Genomic DNA, 18,186 nt, shown 5'->3' with positions numbered 1-18,186 from the left:
GTGGGACAGGGAACTGTGATTGATCTGCTTGCATGGTATCTACTCCAGTGTTCAGTACAGTGTTTGGAACATGGTAAGCGTTAACAAATACCACAGCTATTAATTTGTATTGTTCTCTGTAGAGAGCTTTATATCTGAGACATAGAGAAGCAGCGTGGCTTAGTGGAAAGAGGCCGGACTTGGGAGTCAGAGGATGTGGGTTCTAATCTTGGCCTCACCACTTGTCTGCTGTGTGACTTTGGACAAGTCACTTCACTTCTCTGTGCCTCAGTTACCACATCTGTAAAATGGGGATTAAAAGTGTGAGCCCCACGTGGGACAACCTGATTATCCTGTATTCACCCCACTGCTTAGAAGAGTGCTTGGCACATAGTAAGCACTTAATAAATACCATTATTATTATTATTATTCCAGTTAACCCCTTTTGTGCCTTTTGAGCCCAAATTTATTTATTTATTTAGTTATTTAATATTAATGTCCGTTTCCCACTCTAGAATGTGAGCTTGTTGTGGGCAGGGAATGTGTCCTTTTATTGTTATATTGTACTCTCCCAAGTGCTTAGCACAGTGCTTTGCACATAGGAAGTGCTCAATAAATGCATATCAGGCCCACAGCACTTATGTGCATACCTGTAATTTTATTTATTTTGTACTGATGTCCATCTCCAGGCCTCTAGACTGTAAGCTCATTGTGGGCAGGGAATATCACTATTTATTGTTGTGTTCTACTTTTCCAATCGCTTAGTACAGTGCTCTGTCACTCTATCATGCTCTGCACAGTAAATATAATTGAATGAATGAATGAATGAAATACAATTGAATGAACGAATGAACCTCAGAGCAAAACCTACCAGTTGCTTATCTCCATTTTTTGTTAAGCGCTGACTATATGCTGAGCACTGTAGATACCAGCTAATCAAGTTGGACGCAGCCCATGTCCCACATGGGGATCACAGTTTTAATCCCCATTTTACAGATGAGGTAACTAAGGCCCAGAGAAGTGAAGCGACTTGCCTAAGCACACTCAGCAGGCAAGTGGCCAAGCTAGGATTAGAACCCAGGTCCTCTGACTCCCCAGCCTGTGCTTGATCCATCAGGCCACGCTGCTTCTCTTCTAACAGATGCAGTGAGATCTCCATAATAATAATAATAATGATGGTATTTGTTAAGCACTTACTAGGTACCAAGCACTGTGCTAAGAGCTGAGGCAGATACAAGCAAATTGGGTTGGACACAGTCCCTGTCCCACATGGGGCTCACAGTCTCAATCCCCAACTTACAGATGAGGTAACTGAGGCCCTGAGAAATGAAGTGACTTTCCCAAGGTCACACAGCAGACAAGCAGTGGAGTCGGAATTAGAACCCATGACCTTCTTACTCCTAGGCTCCTGCTCTATCCACTATGCCATGCTGCTTCTCCACCTAACTGAGATGCTCTAAGCTTGTTTTGGGTAGGGACGGTGTCTCTCCACTATGTTGTACCATACTTTCCCAAGCGCTTAGTACAGTGCTCTGCAAGCAGAGAGTGCTCAGTAAATGCCCCTGATGATGAGGCTGAATATAGAGCTATTATCTAGCTCGATCCCATGCCTGCTTTGCAGATGGCCTGGGCAAAAACTCTTTGGCAAGAAAGGGACCCAGTGCATTTATCCGATCTTTTCTCTTCTGTGTTGAAGAGGAATAGCCAAACCTCCGCTTCTTCCAAGTGACCTCATAGTTATTGATTGAGAGGAAATTCCAAGTTCTTATTTTTTTTTGGGAAATGAGATGCTTCAGCCTGGATGATTCACTTTGATACCATTTTCATCCAGTTTTTCCTCGCCTTCTCTCCCCACCAGCCAAGCCACCGCTCCCGACACCGCTCCGAGCCTCGGGAAAATCGGACAGGACGGGAACGCGACCTCCCCTTCCTTCGCCTGCAGATGACCTTGAGCGTCCGAGGCGGATGTGAGAGCCTCTCTCTCGTCCCGATGTGAAAACAACCGTCTAAACATAACAGATGACATCAGCTCGGGCTTTTCAATTCCTGGATGGCAGCGGAGCGCTGATGCGACCTCCATCCTGGATTTTATAAACCCTAACGAGAGGGAGAGGCTGGCAGGACTGTCAGATTTAGGAAACGGATGACAGCGGAGCATGGGGGCATAGAGCTCGTAAAGTCGTCGGCTGACTCAGCCTGTCACTCTGGATTCTCCGGCTCCTCTTTCCTTCAGGGGAGACCGTCGGGACTGAAAGTCGAGCATCCCTCCTGGAAGCCAGCCGGGCCCGAGGAGACATGAACGGCGTCTTGCTGCTGACCACATTCCTGGTACCCGTGCATCTGGGGGTAGGCAGGAGGGCCAACTATGCCGTAGACTGCCCCGAGGACTGCAACCGCAAAGAGTGCATGAGCCCTCAGCGTTGTAAGAAGACGGTCCTCGACGACTGTGGGTGCTGTAGGATCTGTGCGGCTGGACCCGGGGAGACCTGCTATCGCACCGTCTCTGGCCTGGACGGGGCCAAGTGCGGGCCTGGTCTCAGGTGTCACTTCCACGAAGAGGAGGATGACTTCGGAGACGAGTTTGGCACCTGCAGAGGTAAAACCGAAACCCCTGGCCCGCTCCCCTCCTGTGCGAGCTTAGTGCTTGGAGGCTGGGGATGCTGTCAGGGTTGGCTGGGGAGAGAAACAATCGCCAGAATCACGGTACTTGTCAAGCGCTTACTATGCGTCAAGGACTGGTCTAAGCACTGGGGTAGATACAAGTTCCTCGGGTCAGAAGGAGTCCCCGTCCCACTTGGGGCTTGCGCTCTTAATCCCCAGTTTTGACAAACGAGGTAACTGAGACACAGAGGAGTGAAGTGACTTACCCAAGGTCACACAGCAAACAAGTGGTGAGCCCGCACTCTATCCCTTACACAAGGCTGGTGGGATTATAAATGATAATAATAATAATAATGATAATGATAATAATAGAAGTAAGGGGACAGGTCCCTAACACAAATAGCTCAGAAAACGAGAAAAACACTAAGATGGTTTTGAAGGCGATGGTATTTTCAGTCCTTTTGGGGAAAATTTGTTCCAGAGGTAAGCCCTCTCTAGGGAAACTATTCTACTCCTACCTAGACTGTGAGCCCCATGGAACACCAGGTTATCTTACTGCAGTGCTTACTACAGTCCTTGGCACATAGTGAGTGCTTAATAAATACCACGGTTATTATTCAATCAATCAATCAATGCTTGACACACAGTAAGTGCTTAATATCACAGTTATTATTCAATCCATCAATCAATCAGTAGTATTTTATTAAGCACTTATGTGAAGAGCACTGTACTAAGCACTTGGGAGAGTACAATACGGCAGAACTAGCAGACACAGTCCCAGCCCAGAATGAGCTTGAGGACTTTCAGTCAACCGTCAATTAATCAATCCATGGTATTTATTGAGCACTTGCAGTGAGCAGAGTTGGGGAGAGTAGAGTTTGTAGTCAAGGAGTTTTCAATCCAGTGGTGGAGATGGACATTAAATTTATTACGGACAGGGGAAGCGGCAATGCATAAGAGATTCACAAGGGCTGGTGAGGAGAGTGGGAAGGTGAGGTAGAGGTAGGTGGGCTTTGGAGGGAGGAGAAGCTGTCCATACATCAGATAATATGTGGAACTCGAGAGAGAGGTGAGTTTAAAAGACAAAACCAAGGCACCTATAGTTGGGTCTGAATTGCAGGGATTCTCCAAATGAGGTAGAGAGCAGAAATGCAATAAGGAAAAATAAGGAGTTGAACAGTGCACAGAGCTGTATGTACTGTCTCTGTCCCTGGAAATGATGTCTAAAAAAGTCAAGGTGGCTCTCAGCTGCTTACACCTGACTATAAACTTCAGTTTTTTGCACCCTTTATTCATCCCTCCCTCAGCCCCACAACACTTATATCCATTTCTGTCATTTATTTATTTCTATTAATGTCCATCTCCCCTCTAGACTGCGAGCTGTCATGAGCAGGGAATGTGTCTATCAACTCTGTTATGTTGTACTCTGCCAGGCATTTAGTACAGTGCTCTGTGCACGGTAATCCCTCAATAAATATGATTGATCATTTGAAATGCCCAAGTAAAACTCGAGGACTCCAAACTTCTCGGAATCAAATTTAGGGCCAAAAAGCTGCCTTAGGGAAGTGAGGATGAAAGTATTGCTTGCCAAAACCAAAAACGCCATCCTCACACTTCCATATGAATTATTGCTCATCCTATTACAGTCCCTGATTTGAATGACAGAACACTGATTAAACCGTTTCATTGACAGTCAGTGGTATTTATTGAGCACTTACTGTATGCAGAGCATTGCGCTAAAAGCTCGACTTGAGAAAGTTTAATTTTACGACACATCATAAAAATGTCATCTATCATATTTCTACATCACGTCCAGACTTTAATGTAATGATTGAGCAGAATGGCACCTTTTTTTTTTCCTCATCAAAAGCACCTGTTCATCACTAAGTCTTTTAACTAATCTAACATCCCCGCTCAGTTTAATCAGAATTTGGAAATTAAACATCTTTCATCTCACTACGGACCAATCGCTAAGAAAAAGAACATTTGTACCGAGTGGGAAGAAGGGAAGGGAAGCAGTCCGTGCTCCATAGGATTGATGTAACTGTGACTTTCCGAGAAGCGGAGAAACATGGGACACCGAGAAGACAGTTTCTCTGGGGAAAGCCAGATGCACTTACATTTCTATCGTTTTTCATTCCTCCGGAGAATTCCCCGTTTGCTGTAAAAACCTGAGGTCTTGTCAGTTCAGTGGAGCCAAGACTTTTCACGAGGAGATTAGGCAGGAAACAGTTAACACGATTGTACTTATTATATAGCAAGTATAGGCTGGAGATTGCTTGTTTTTCCTCCTGGCATGAGAGGGTCTTTCAATTGTAGGTTCACATGCCGGTGGTGGGGCACGAGTGAGATGCCAAATGGTTCAGTGAGCCAGCACCTCCCTCTGTGGCTGCAATAGCTTTTAGCGTTCTTTACGGATTTTCCCAAGTTTTTCCAGACAGCCCTCAGGCACTTTCTTTCCTGCTGGTTTTCCAGGACCTAGTGGTAACTTAAACCTCGGTAAGCACAGGGACACCACAGATTGAAAGCTGATCTGCACCAACCCGGAACTTCAGTTTCCCATAATAGGTAACCGAATCCTACGTCGTGTGTGTTTTCCAAGCTCTCATTCATTCATTCATTCATGCATTCATTCAATCAATCATATTTGTTGAGCACTTACTGTGTGCAGAGCACTGCACTAAGCATTTGGGAGAGTACAATACGACAATATATAGACATATTCCCTGCCCACAGTGAGCTTACAGTCTGCTTGGCTGTCCCTTTCACTCCCCCTATGAGCTAACGCTAATGATTCCTCAGTCCTGGAGAGTGAGGCTAGTGGTTAATGAAACAGCATGGCTTAGTGGATACAGCACGGGCCTGGGTTCTAATCCCGGCTCCACCACTTGTCTGCTATGCGGCCTTGGGCAAGTCACTTCACTTCTCTGGGCCTCAGTTACCTCATCTGGAAACTGGGGATGAAGACTGTGAGACCTCTGTGGGATAGGGACTTTGTCCAACCCAGTTGCCTTGTATCTACCCCAGTGCTTAGTACAGTGCCTGGATCGTAGTAAGCTCTTAACAAATACCACAGTTATAGTTATTGTTCTATAGAAACGACCTGGGCGTGTCACTCCCCTCCTCAAAAATCTCCAGGGGTTGCCTATCAACCTTTGCATAAAGCAAAAACTCCTCACTATCGGCTTCAAAGCTGTCCATCCCCTTTTCCCCCCTCCTACCTCACCACCCTCCTCTCCTTCTCCAGCCCAGCCCGCACACTCCACTCCTCTGGTTCCGCTAACCTCCTCACTGGGCCTCGTTCTCACCTGTCCCGCCTTCGACCTGCCTCTGGCCTGGAATGCCCTCCCTCCACACATCCGCCAAACTAGCTCTCGTCCTCCCTTCAAAGCCCTACTGAGAGCTCACCTCCTCCAGGAGGCCTTCCCAGACTGAGCCCCCCCTTTTCCTCTGCTCCTCCTCCCCTCCCCATCGCCCCCACTCCCTCCCTCTGCCGTCCCCCTTTCCCCTTCCTACAGCACTTGTGTATATTCATACATATTTATTACTCTGTTTTATTAATGATGTGTATAAAGCTATAATTCTATTTATCTATTCTGATGGTATCGGCGCCTGTCTGCTTGTTTTGTTTGTGTCTGTGTCCCCCTTCTAGTCCGTGAGCCCGTTGTTGGGTAGGGAATGTCTCTATAAGTTGATGATTTGTACTTTCCAAGAGCTTAGTACAGTGTTCTGCAAACAGTAAGCGCTCAATAAACATGATTGAAAGAATGAATGAATGGATGTTATTATCATTAGTGGGGACTATGTTTGTTACACTCAAAAATCTGCTCACTTAATGTGATGCGTTTGGTTGTTATGCTCCAGTGGAATGAAATTCTTATTCTTCCACCTAGTTGTGAACAGTTAAAAGCACAAGTTTTCATTGTTGTTGATTTTTTTATAGCATTCGTTAAGTGCTTACTATGTGCCAGGTACTGAAGTTAGCTCTGGGACACATACAAGATATCAAGTTGGACACATCCCATGTCCCACATGGGGCTCACCGTCTTGATCCTCGTTTTACAGTTGAGGTAACTGAGGTCCAGAGAAGTGACGTGACTTGCCCAAGGTCGCACAGCAGAAAAGTGGAGGAACTGGGATTAGAACCCAGGTCCTCAGAATCCCAGGCCCGAATACTTTCCGCTAGACCGCGCTGCTTCTCATTTGCCTTTGCTTCTCATTGCTTTTTTGTATTTGAGGTTCAAAGAGATTGAAAGTCATTTTGGTTCATTGTTCTTTACAGAGAATAGAGAGAAAGATCCAATTTGTTCATGCCATTTTTCAGATTAAAAATGTGAAGGAGGAAGAGAGAACTCACCTGGCATGATGGGCATACTATTATTTTTAATAAATGCTACCGCACACGCTAATCGTAAATGACCTCTAGACTGTAAACTCGCTGTGGGCAGGGAATGTATCTACCAACTCCGTTATATCGTACTCTCCCCAGTGCTCAATACAATGCTCTATACACAGTAAGGACTCGGTAAATATGATCGATTGAATTATCTGACAATTGGGTCTAGGATTGTGTGAGCTACAAACTGTAACTCACGGTAAACCCCAAATCAATTACAAAATGTTGCCAATCTACAACTCGTCCTTTCATATTGGAATAAAGAGTTTTCCTTTGTCAGGCGATCAGCCACTAGGCCTTCGTGAGATTACATTTTTGGGAACATTTTTCAGGCATGTAAAGTTCATCCCAAAAGGAGAAAAGGACCGAGGTGTTGTTTTTGTGAGGCTGGGTTGTGTTTCTGTTGTTTCTGTTTAGTTGATGAAATAGGCCCAGCCTCAGGGTCCAGGTGTATGCTTGATATCTGGATAAATACATCAGGATTAAATCTTTCTTCTTTTCTACTTGAGGGGATCTAAATGTCACATTGGCCTTCTTTGGCTTATTCATTCATTCATTCATTCAATCATATTTATTGAGCGCTTACTGCATGCAGACCACTGTACTAAGCGCTTGGGAAGTACAAGTTGGCAACATATAGAGATGGTCCCTACCCAACAACGGGCTCACAGTCTAGAAGGGGGAGACAGGCAATGAAACAAAACATGTGAACAGGTGTCAGGTCATCAGAATAAACAGAAATAAAGCTAGATGCACATCATTAACAAAATAAATAGAATAGTAAATACATACAAGTGAGAGTAATAAATCTGTACAAATGTATTTACAGGTGCTGTGGGCTGTGGAGAGGGGAAGGAGGTAGGGTGGAGGGATGGGGAGGAGGAGAGGAAAAAGGGGGCTCAGTCTGGGAAGCCCTCCTGGAGGAGATGAGCTTATTAATAACAATACCATGATAATGATGATTAGGGAATTTATTACAAGCTTGCCATGGTCTAAGTGCTGGGGTAGATTCGAGAGAAGCAGATTGGACATAGATTAGGACCTCTGTGTAGAAGGGAGGATGGGTATTATATCCCTACTTTACAGATGAGGAAACTGAGGGCCAGAGAAGGCAAGTGACTTGTCCAAAGTCACACAGAAGGCAACAATGGCACTAGCAGCTAAGTCACTCTATTGTCTCTTACCTCACTGATTTCCTACTCCAATCCAGCCCTGAAGCTTCACTCTGCCAGTGTCAACCTACTCACTGTGCCTCGATTTTGTCTATCTTGCTGCCGACCCCTTGCCTTCATCCTCCCCCTCTGTCTTGGAACTTTCTCTTGCTTCACATCAGACAAGCCATCACTCTTCTTACCTACAGAAGCAGCGTGGCTTAGTGGAAAGAGCCCAGGCTTGGGAGTCAGAAGTCGAGGGTTCTAATCCTGGCTCTGTCACTTGTCTGCTGTGTGACTTTGGGCAAGTCACTTCACTTCTCTGTGCCTCAGTTACCTCATCTGTAAAATGGGGATGAAGACTGTGAGTCCAACGTGGGACAGACGGTTAACCTTGCAGCTCTTAGAACCTTGCTTGGCACATAGTAAGTGCTTAACAAACACCTTCATTATTATTATTATTATTACCCTGAAATCTCTCCTAAAATCACATCTCCTCCAAAACTCCTTTCCTGACTAAGCCCTCATTTCCCAACTCGTTCTCCCTTGGATTCTTACCCTTTAAGCTCTTGATATTCATCTCATCCTCAGCCCCACAGCACTTATAAACCGATCCTTATACCTTACCATTTTCCCTATCTGTATTTATTTCAATGTCTGTCTCCTCCCTTTTTATGGCATTTGTTAACTGCTTACAACCGTACTGAGTGCTGGGGTAGATATAAGATAATTGGGCTGGACGCAGGCCCCATCGCTCACAGGGCTCACAGTGTTAATCCCCATTTTCCAGATGAGGGAACAGAGGCCCAGAGAAGCAAAGTGACTTGCACAAGGTCACATGGCAGATAAATGGCAGAGCCGGGATTAGAATTCCAGTCCTTCTGACTCCCAGTCCTGTGCTCTATCCATTAGGCCACACTGCTTCTAGACCATGAGCTGGAATCATATCTACCAACCTGTACTTCACTCCCCCAGAGTGCTTATTATTCCATAGGTGCTCAGTAAATACCACTGAATGATCGATTGCCTCCTGATCAATCAATCAATCGTATTTATTGAGCGCTTACTGATTGCCTCCTGATGATTTACGATGAATCAGCGTGGCTTAGTGGAAATAGCCCAGGCTTGGGAGTCTGGGGTCAGGGGTTCTAATCCCAGCTCCATCATTTATCAGCTGTGTGACTTTGGGCAAGTCACTTCACTTCTCTGGGCCTCAGTTACCTCATCTGTAAAATGGGGATTAAGACTGTGGGACACATGAGGGACAACCTGATTACCTTGTATCTCTACCCCAGTGCTCAGAACAGTGCTTGGCACATAGTAAGTGCTTAACAAATGCCATCATCATTATTATTATTATTAATCTGGAATTGTGAGCAAAATGGTTATGAGTGGGAAACAATGAGGGATTGCCCAGCGCAGACAGAGTTCCTTCATTTGTCGATGCAGAGATTTGAACAAAGAGCCTAGAGGGGTCCTTGTCAGGTTTGGTAGCCGGGCCTTAAAGACTGAGCCTCCCTGCTTCAAACTTTCTCTTTCCCCCTCACTCTTCTGCCCTGGTTGGGCACACGAGGCTGCCTTTATATTGGGGACCCCCTGGCCTTACCGCACACCTCTCTCCCAAGGGCCTTCTGACACCTTCTCTCTCTTCCCACAGGCATTGATCAGTCATATTTACTGAACACTTACTATGTGCAGAGCACTGTACTAAGCATTTGGGAGAGTACATTATCACCGTCAATGGAAACATTCCCTGTCCACAAAGTGCTTATGGTCTAGAGGGAGAGGCAGACATGAATAGGAATAAATAAATGACAGATATGGACATAAGTGATGTGGGGCTGGGACAGGGGAGGAATAAGGAAGCAAGTCAGGGTGACGGAGGAAGGAGTGGGAAAAGAGGAAAGGAGGGCTTAATTGGGGAAGGCCTCTTGGAGGAGATGGGCCTTCAATAAGGCTTTGAAGGGGTGGGGGGAGAAAGTATCTGTCAGATTTGAGGAGGGAGGGCGTTCTGGGCCAGAGGCAGGATGTGGGCAAGAAGTCGGCCGCGACATAGACAAGAAGGAGGTAAAATGAGAAGATTAGCATTAGAGGAGCCCATTGTTGAGTGCATCATTAGGAACCCCTAATATCAAAAGAAGGATTAATCAATCAATCAATCAATCAATCAATCAATCAATCGTATTTATTGAGCGCTTACTGTGTGCAGAGCACTGTACTAAGCGCTTGGGAAGTACAAGTTGGCAACATATAGAGACAGTCTCTACCCAACAGTGGGCTCACAGCCTAGAAGGGGGAGACAGAGAACAAAACCAAACATATTAACAAAATAAATAGAATAGATATGTACAAGTAAAATAAATAAATAAATAGAGTAATAAATATGTACAAACATATATACATATATGCATTATATTAATCCCTCTAGGCTGTAAGCTCCTCGTGGGCACGATACTTGTATAACAACTCTGTTGTATTGTCCTCTCAATCAATCAATTGTATTTATTGAGCACTTACTGTGTGCAGAGCACTGTACTAAGCACCTGGGAAGTACAAGTTGGCAACATATAGAGACAGTCCCTACCCAACAGTGGGCTCACAGTCTAGAAGGGGGGGACAGAGAACAAAACCAAACATATTAACAAAATAAAATAAATAGAATAGATCTGTACAAGTAAAATAAATGGAGTAATAAATATGTACAAACATGTACAGATTTGTACAAACATGTACAAATATGTACAAAGCGCTCTCCCAAGCGCTTAATACAGTGCTCTGCACACATTAAGTGCTCAATAAATCCCACTGATTGATTGGTTGACTGCGTCTTTCTCCTTGTCTTGCAGCGTGTCCTTTTGGTAGCTACGGAGTGGAATGCAGAGAAATCTGCAAGTGCAAGTCTGGTCTCTGTGACAGGGTGACGGGCAAGTGTTTCACATTCTTTGAGGAAATTTCCAAAAGGAGGAATCCCGCTTCTCAAACCGGTAAGACCCAAATCAGGACCTCAGTTCTCTCTTAGCCATTTTTAATGATTGTGGCATTTGTTAAGCGCTTACTAGGTGCCAGGCACTGTACTAAGCTCTGGGGTGGAGATGAGCAAATTGGATCGGGCACAGTCCCTGTCCCAAGTGGGGCTCACAGTCTCAAGCCCCATTTTACAGATGAGGGAACTGAGGCACAGAGAATAATATTAATTATATTTGTTAAGTGCTTACTATATGCCAGGTACCTTACTAAGCACTGGGGTGGAGACAGGCAAATGGGGACGGACACCGTCCCTGTCCCATGTGGGGCTCACAGTCTCCACCCCCATTTTACAGATGAGGTAGCTGAGGCTCAGAGAAGTGAAGTGACTTCCCCAAGGTCACACAGCGGACAAGTGGTGGGGCTGGGATTAGAACCCATGACCTTCTGACTCCCAGGTACTGGCTCTATCCAGCATGCCATGCTGCTTGTCCACGTGCCCTGGGCGACTAATGTTTTATCAGTGAGGCAGTGGTATCTGAGTGGTCACTGTGGGTGGAGCACTGTACTGAATGTTTGGGAGAGTCCAATAGAGCTAGTAGACACCTTCCCTGCCCTTGAGGGGCTTAAAATCTAGTGGGTCGCTGGATGAGGGGGAAATGTGCCAAGTGGGAAGAGCGTGTGTCTGTGAATCAGAGGGACTTGGGTTCTAATCCCGGATCGGCCACTTGACTGCTGTGTCACCTGCCCCTCAGTTACCTCATCTGTAAAGTGGGGATTAACACTGGAACCCAACGTGGGGCATTCATTCATTCATTCATTCAATTGTATTTATTGAGAGCTTACTGTGTGCAGAGCACTGTACTGAGCACTTGGGAAGTACAAATTGACAACATATAGAGGCGGTCCCTACCCAACAACGGGCTCACAGTCTAGAATGGGGAGACAGACCACAAAACAAAACAAGCAGACAGGTGTCGATACCATCAGAATAGATAAATAGAATTATAGACATGGACAGGGACTGTGTTCAACCTGATAATCTCGTATCTATCCTGGGGTTTATTACAGTGCCTGGCATATGGTAAGTGCTTTACAAATACCATAAATACCTTATTAGAAAATAAAAGCCTGGTTCCTTTCTGGGAAGAATGCCAATGTGGATTTAAGTTGGTGAAGGGAAGGCAGCAGGGAGGGATTTCTTTGGGCACAGCACAAATCAATCAGTCAATGGTGTTTATTTATTACTCTATTTATTTTACTTGTACATATTTACTATTCTATTTATTTTGTTAATGATGTGCATATAGCTAGAATTCTATTTGTTCTGATGATTTTGACACCTGTCTACATGTTTTGTTCTGTTGTCTGTATCCCCCTTCTAGACTGTGAGCCCGTTGTTGGGTAGGGACCGCCTCTATATGTTGCTGACTTGTACTTCCTAAGCACTCAATAAATACGACTGAATGAATGAATGATGATGGTATTTGTTTAGCGCTTACTATGTGCCAAGCACTGTTCTAAATGCTAGGGGAGATGCAAGGTAATTAGGTTGTTCCACGTGGGGCTCACAGTCTTAATCCCCATTTTACAGATGAGGTAACTGAGGCACAGAGAAGTGAAGTGACTTGCCCAAAGTCACACAGCTGAGAGGTGGCAGAGCTGGGATTAGAGCCCACAGCCTCTGATTCCCAAATCCAGTCTCTTTCCACTAAGCCACACTGCTTCTCTAGATACACTAGATACTCGATGAATAGAGTAAGCTCATCGTGAGCAGGGAATGTGTCGGTTTATTGCTGTGGGTAACCACTATCTTTGGGAGGTCTCATAAGGCCGTTGTCTCTGGGAGGTCCTGTGAAGCCTCCATCTTTGATAGAAACATTCATTCATTCAGTCAATTGTATTTATTGAGCATTTACTGTGGGCAAAGCACTGTACTAAGTTCTTGGAAGAGTACAGTATAACGTAAACAGACACATTCCCTGCCCACAATGACCTTACATCTATCTTCATCACTCCCACCATGTGACACTCTGAGGCAATAGCTGTCAGCAGTCGCTCCTGGGGGTGTGACGGTGTTGGTAGGGAAAATAACCCAAAGGGATGCCCCCCCATGTCCTAATTGGAGAAATCACCTTGGGAGCTGGGCATCCTTAACCCTTTAGTGATGTACTTGAAACCCTTACCAGCCAAAGACCCCCCTCTCTTATCTCCCCAGGAGTAACTACTTTGCTAAAGGTATTGGAAGAGAACTCAACACAATTTGTATGAGCCCTAGGCCACTTCTTATTGATAATTTCATTCTTTTAGTCTGTATTTGAGATGAAAAAAACCCCAAAATACTTAAAACAAAATTTCAAGGGGATAAGGTCTTAAAAAAGGGATGCACATTTTCAGTTTGTTTAGGCTGCCCTTATTATTTTCAGGGATTAAACTGACCTAGTTTGCCATGGACCATTCAACTGTGGATGGTAAACTCATTCGTTCATTCAGTTGTATTTTTGAGCACTTGTTTTGTGCAGAGCACTGTAATAAACACTCGGGAGAGTACAATATAACAGTAAACACACCCATTCCCTGCCCACAATGAGCGAACAGCCTAGAGATGAGTTTACAGTCTCTAGACTCCTCCGATAGTGGGCTAAATTAATGTTCCATATTGTCCAGTCTCCTGCATCTGAAGGTAACAGTGAAACGATGTGTGATATTCATCCTCCTCTCTGGTCAACTCATATATCAAATCTAAATTCCTCATGATGCTGGGAAAGGTATCAGTTCCATTCTCAGAGGAGATGGAATACGACTGCTTTCCTTTGTTAACGTCCTGTTCTGTCTGCCTTCTTGGGTTAAGTCAGATAACTTCCTTTGGGAGAAACACAGTTTGGGAGAAGAGATCGGGCAAACATGAAGTAGGATTTTCTTCAACTATGATCAAAACCCAATAATCACCTTTCCAGAGATTTCAATCACATTTTATTGAGCACTTACAGAGCACTGTACTAAGTGCCTGGGAGAGCACCGTATAACAGATATGGTAGACACATTCCCTGCCCACAATGAGCTTACATTTTACAGATTTTCATCATCATCATCATCATAATTATGGCATTTGTTAAGTGTCTACTATAGGCCAGACACTGTACTAAGTGCTGGGGTGGATACAAGCCAGTCAGATTGGGTACAGTCGTGGCTTAGTGGAAAGAGCCCGGGCTTGGGAGGACGTGGGTTCTAATCCCAAATCCGCTACTTGTCTGCTGCGTGACCTCGGGCAAGTCACTTAATTCTCTGTGCCTCAGTTACCTCATCTGAAAAATGGGGATTAAAAGTGTAAGCCCCACGTGGGACAACCTGATTACCCTGTATCTGCCCCAGCTGTTAGAACAGCGCTTGGCACATAGTAAGCACTTAACAAATACCATAATTATTATAATAGAGTTGGGAGACCAGTCCCCTGCCCATAACGAGCTTTCAGTCTTGAGATGTATCCTTCATTAGATTTCCTCAAGGTAGGGATAATGTCATCCACTCTTTTTGTGTATTGCCCATTGTTAACACACAATTGTTTCCTCACTCAGGTACTGTGTCAATACTTATTTTGTTTCCTTGTTTTAATGGTATCTGTTAAGCTCTTGCAATGGGCCAGGCACTAAGCGCTTAGTACAGTGCTCTGCACACAGTAAGTGCTCAATTAATATGATTGAATGAATGAATGAACTAAGCACTGGGTAAATGGAAGCTGATCAGGTTGGACACAATCCCAGTCCCACATGGAGCTCACAGTCTCAATCCCCATTGAACAGATGAGGGAACTGTGGCCATGAGAAGTTAAGTAATAATAATAATGATGGTATTTGTTAAGCGCTTACTATGTGCATTGGTTTTGCACCTCAATATGTACTATTTTAAGCCACACTTGCTTTTCACCCAACTCTCAGTCCCACAGCATTTAGGTACATAGCCATAATTGAATTTCTTCTTATTATTAATAATAATAATAACGATAATAATAATCATGGTATCTGTTAAGTGCTTACTATGTGCCAGTTATTGTTCTAAGTGCTGGGGTGGATACTGATGCATGTTTACTTGTAATGGTGTCTGTCTCCCCTCCTCTGGACTGTGAACCCGTTATGGGCAGGGATTATCTCTCTTTATTGCTGCATTCTACTTTCCAAGCTTCTTTTCTCATAGTCGCCAGAAAATGATTAAATCAGTGGTGCTCACTGTAGGCAGGGAATGTCACTGTTTATTGTTGTGTTGTACTTTCCCAAGCACTTAGTACAGTGCTCTGCACACAGTAAGCGCTCAATAAATACGACTGCATGAATGAAAATTGGGATGGACACAGTCTCTGTCCCACACGGGGCTCACAATCTCAATTTACAGATGAGGGAACTGAAGTACAGAGAAGTTAAGTGACTCGTCCATAGTCACACTGCAGACACGCTAGGGAACCGGGATTAGAGTCCAGATCCTTCTGACTAATGTCTGTCTTCCACTCTAGACTGTAACTCCTCATAGGCAGGGATGTTGTGTCAAATTCTCCGAAGCATTTAGTACAGTGCTTTGCATACAGTAAATGGTCAATAAATGCCACTGATTGCAATCCTATCAAACTGAGTCTACAAACATATTATCAGAGGGCATGTTCTAAGCTCCCTTTTCAGGGTCGCACCTGGAGAGTTTCCAGTACTCTACCAGTCGCGGCTACGGGAGGGAGAGTCAAGCAGAGACAGACCTATTCCATTCCTAGCTTGGCCAGCGGCTAGTGAATGTCAGGCAATCTGCTACAAGTCAAAACTCACCTGTGCTGGGCAGCAGCAGCTTGGGAGAGAGTCAAGGGTGGAGACTCAAGTTGACTGCGCGGAAGGAGGCGATGGTCAACCACTTCTGGAATTTGACCAAGAAAGCTCTATGCATCCACTACCAGGAGGATTGCAGATGGAGGTGGAGTGTTCTGGGAGAGATGTGCCCCTGACATCACTATGGGTCTGATACGACTCGACAGCATAAGACAAGATGTCCTAATCTTGCTGAAATCCAACACCCCCAGAGAGCATCCTGATTAAGATGCTAGTAGACAGAACTCCAGGCTCAAAGATAGGAGGATCCAGTTTGAATTGTGGCTCCACCACATGCCTTCTGTGTGACATTGGACAAATCACTGAGCTTCAGTGGGCCTCTGTTTCCTCATTCGTAAAAATGAGGAGCCCCATGTGGGATGGGGATTGAATCTGAACTGATTGGACTATATCTATAATTCTATTTATTCTGATGGTATTGACACCTGTCTACTTGTTTTGTTTTGTTGTCTGTCTCCCGCTTCTAGACTGTGAGCCCATTGTTGGGTAGGGACCGTCTCTGTATGTTGCCAATTTGTACTTCTCAAGCACTTAGTACAGTGTTCTGCACACAGTAAGCGCTCAATAAATACAATTGAATGAATGAATGAATCTACCCTGGCGCTTCACTAGTAAGCGCTTAACAAATGCTTATTATTATTATAATTGTTGTGAAAGTCTGGTTTAGAGATATTTTGGAGAATAATTTGAGAATCAATTCCACCCCACCCCAGACTGAAAAACTGCATTAGCAGAGTCTTACACAGAAATAGAAATAAAAAGGAAGCAGCATGGCCTGATGGGTAGAGCACGGGCGTGGGAGTCGGAAGGACCAGGAGTTTTAATCCTGGCTCACACATGTGTCTGCTTCGTGACCTTGGGCAAGTCACTTCTCTGTGCCTCAGTTCCCTCATCTGTAAAATGGGGGCTAAGAGTGTGAGCTCCATGTGGGACAGGGACCATGTCCAATCTGACAACTTTGTATCTATCCCAGTGTTTAGTACAGTCCCTGACAAATAGTAAGCGCTTAATAAGCATCATTGAAAAAAAACCAGAAATGCATGTAAGTTAGGCCTAGACATAATATCTGATTTATGTTTTTAAACTTTCAGAGCACGACATGGCATCCGGAGATGGGAATCTGGTCAAAGAGGAGCACACAAGAGGGAAAACTGATCGCTCTCCCGGCCTGAAGTGGCTAAATCCACGCTGATGTCGGTTTGCTTCTGGGATTTCTGAAAGTGCTTGATGCAGGTGCTCATCGAGAGATCCAAGTAGACGTTTAGCATAGGAAATGTAATGGCTGGAGATCAATTGGGATTCCGTGCAGCTTCAGAAAAATAAGGTCATCCAACTTTCAGAAATACCCCATAAATCGCCCGGACAGAACACTTTTAGATGATTTGTTCTTCTGGTCATGATTTGAACGCAAATTCTATTTGAAAGCCGAGGCTATTCTAATTGTTTTAAAGGTATGGATAAACCGAAGGAGGACAAAGGATAATCCAAAAATGTTCAAGGGATGACGTGCCAGGCAAAGGGAGGGTTCCCCCCTAAAAAGCTGTCACCCCTAGTCGGCCTTTCCAGCTGCGTCAGGGGAGACAAAAGTCCACCAGGCCCTTGGGCTGAGGGGTTGATATTTGTGCCATCCTTCATCGTGACCTCGGTGCCCTAGGTCTTCCTTGGGGTCAATGCAATAGGAGCCAGATGGGATCTTCCACGCTGAGAAATGAAAAAAAAAAAAATACCAACTACCAAAAAACACGAAACCAAGTAGAACCACTTGGGGTTTGACTAGGGGAGGTGATAAGGGGTCAGAGTGTTGTAATTTAAAGTTATTGCTCAGAAACTATTAACAGCAGAGATTGGGTCAAGAATGGTCTCTGTTTCCACCTTACAGGCAGCAATAAAAACCTGCGCGGCCAACTTTAGGGGACGGAGGGAAATATTTATATATTTTTATAAACCACACATTCCTAGGATCCTCTCCGCCCACTCCTATTATCGCTTCTTTTCGAGTGGGCATGTCCAGACGTAGGGCGAGCACACAAAACATGGTTCTGGTGAGGCAGGGGTAGCTTTTAGGCTTGACTGTAATAATAATAGTAATAATAATAATAATATTCGCATTCTGACAATAATAAACAAAAGGGTTCTCCCGGGGGATGATTTGGGAAGGTCTACAATCCACGCGGGAAATTTGCATTTTTTTACCAGAGGACAGATAGACTTTGCAACTCTAAAATGGCCAACT

The 18,186-nt window shown here is 44.8% G+C and overlaps 1 protein-coding gene and 1 non-coding gene across 2 annotated transcripts; both read left to right on the top strand.

Annotated features, from left to right (window-relative positions):
• The first annotated feature begins 1,884 nt into the window (after nt 1-1,884).
• On the top strand, nt 1,885-17,677 carry ESM1 (endothelial cell specific molecule 1). The gene is made up of 3 exons (XM_038765815.1): nt 1,885-2,575; nt 10,974-11,111; nt 17,045-17,677. Exons 1-3 carry the CDS (start codon nt 2,275-2,277, stop codon nt 17,143-17,145), a joined length of 540 nt encoding a protein of 179 aa, XP_038621743.1. The 5' UTR covers nt 1,885-2,274; the 3' UTR covers nt 17,146-17,677.
• On the top strand, nt 15,749-15,886 carry LOC119944948. Its single transcript, XR_005456087.1, has one exon. It is a non-coding gene; the product is annotated as a small nucleolar RNA SNORA7 (small nucleolar RNA).
• Nucleotides 17,678-18,186: the final 509 nt, after the last annotated feature.

This window comes from Tachyglossus aculeatus, chromosome 23, assembly GCF_015852505.1.
Source record: "Tachyglossus aculeatus isolate mTacAcu1 chromosome 23, mTacAcu1.pri, whole genome shotgun sequence".
Classification (NCBI taxonomy): domain Eukaryota; kingdom Metazoa; phylum Chordata; class Mammalia; order Monotremata; family Tachyglossidae; genus Tachyglossus; species Tachyglossus aculeatus.
The sequence above is the reverse complement of the archived record's forward strand: the minus strand, read 5'-3'. Positions and strand labels throughout refer to the sequence as shown.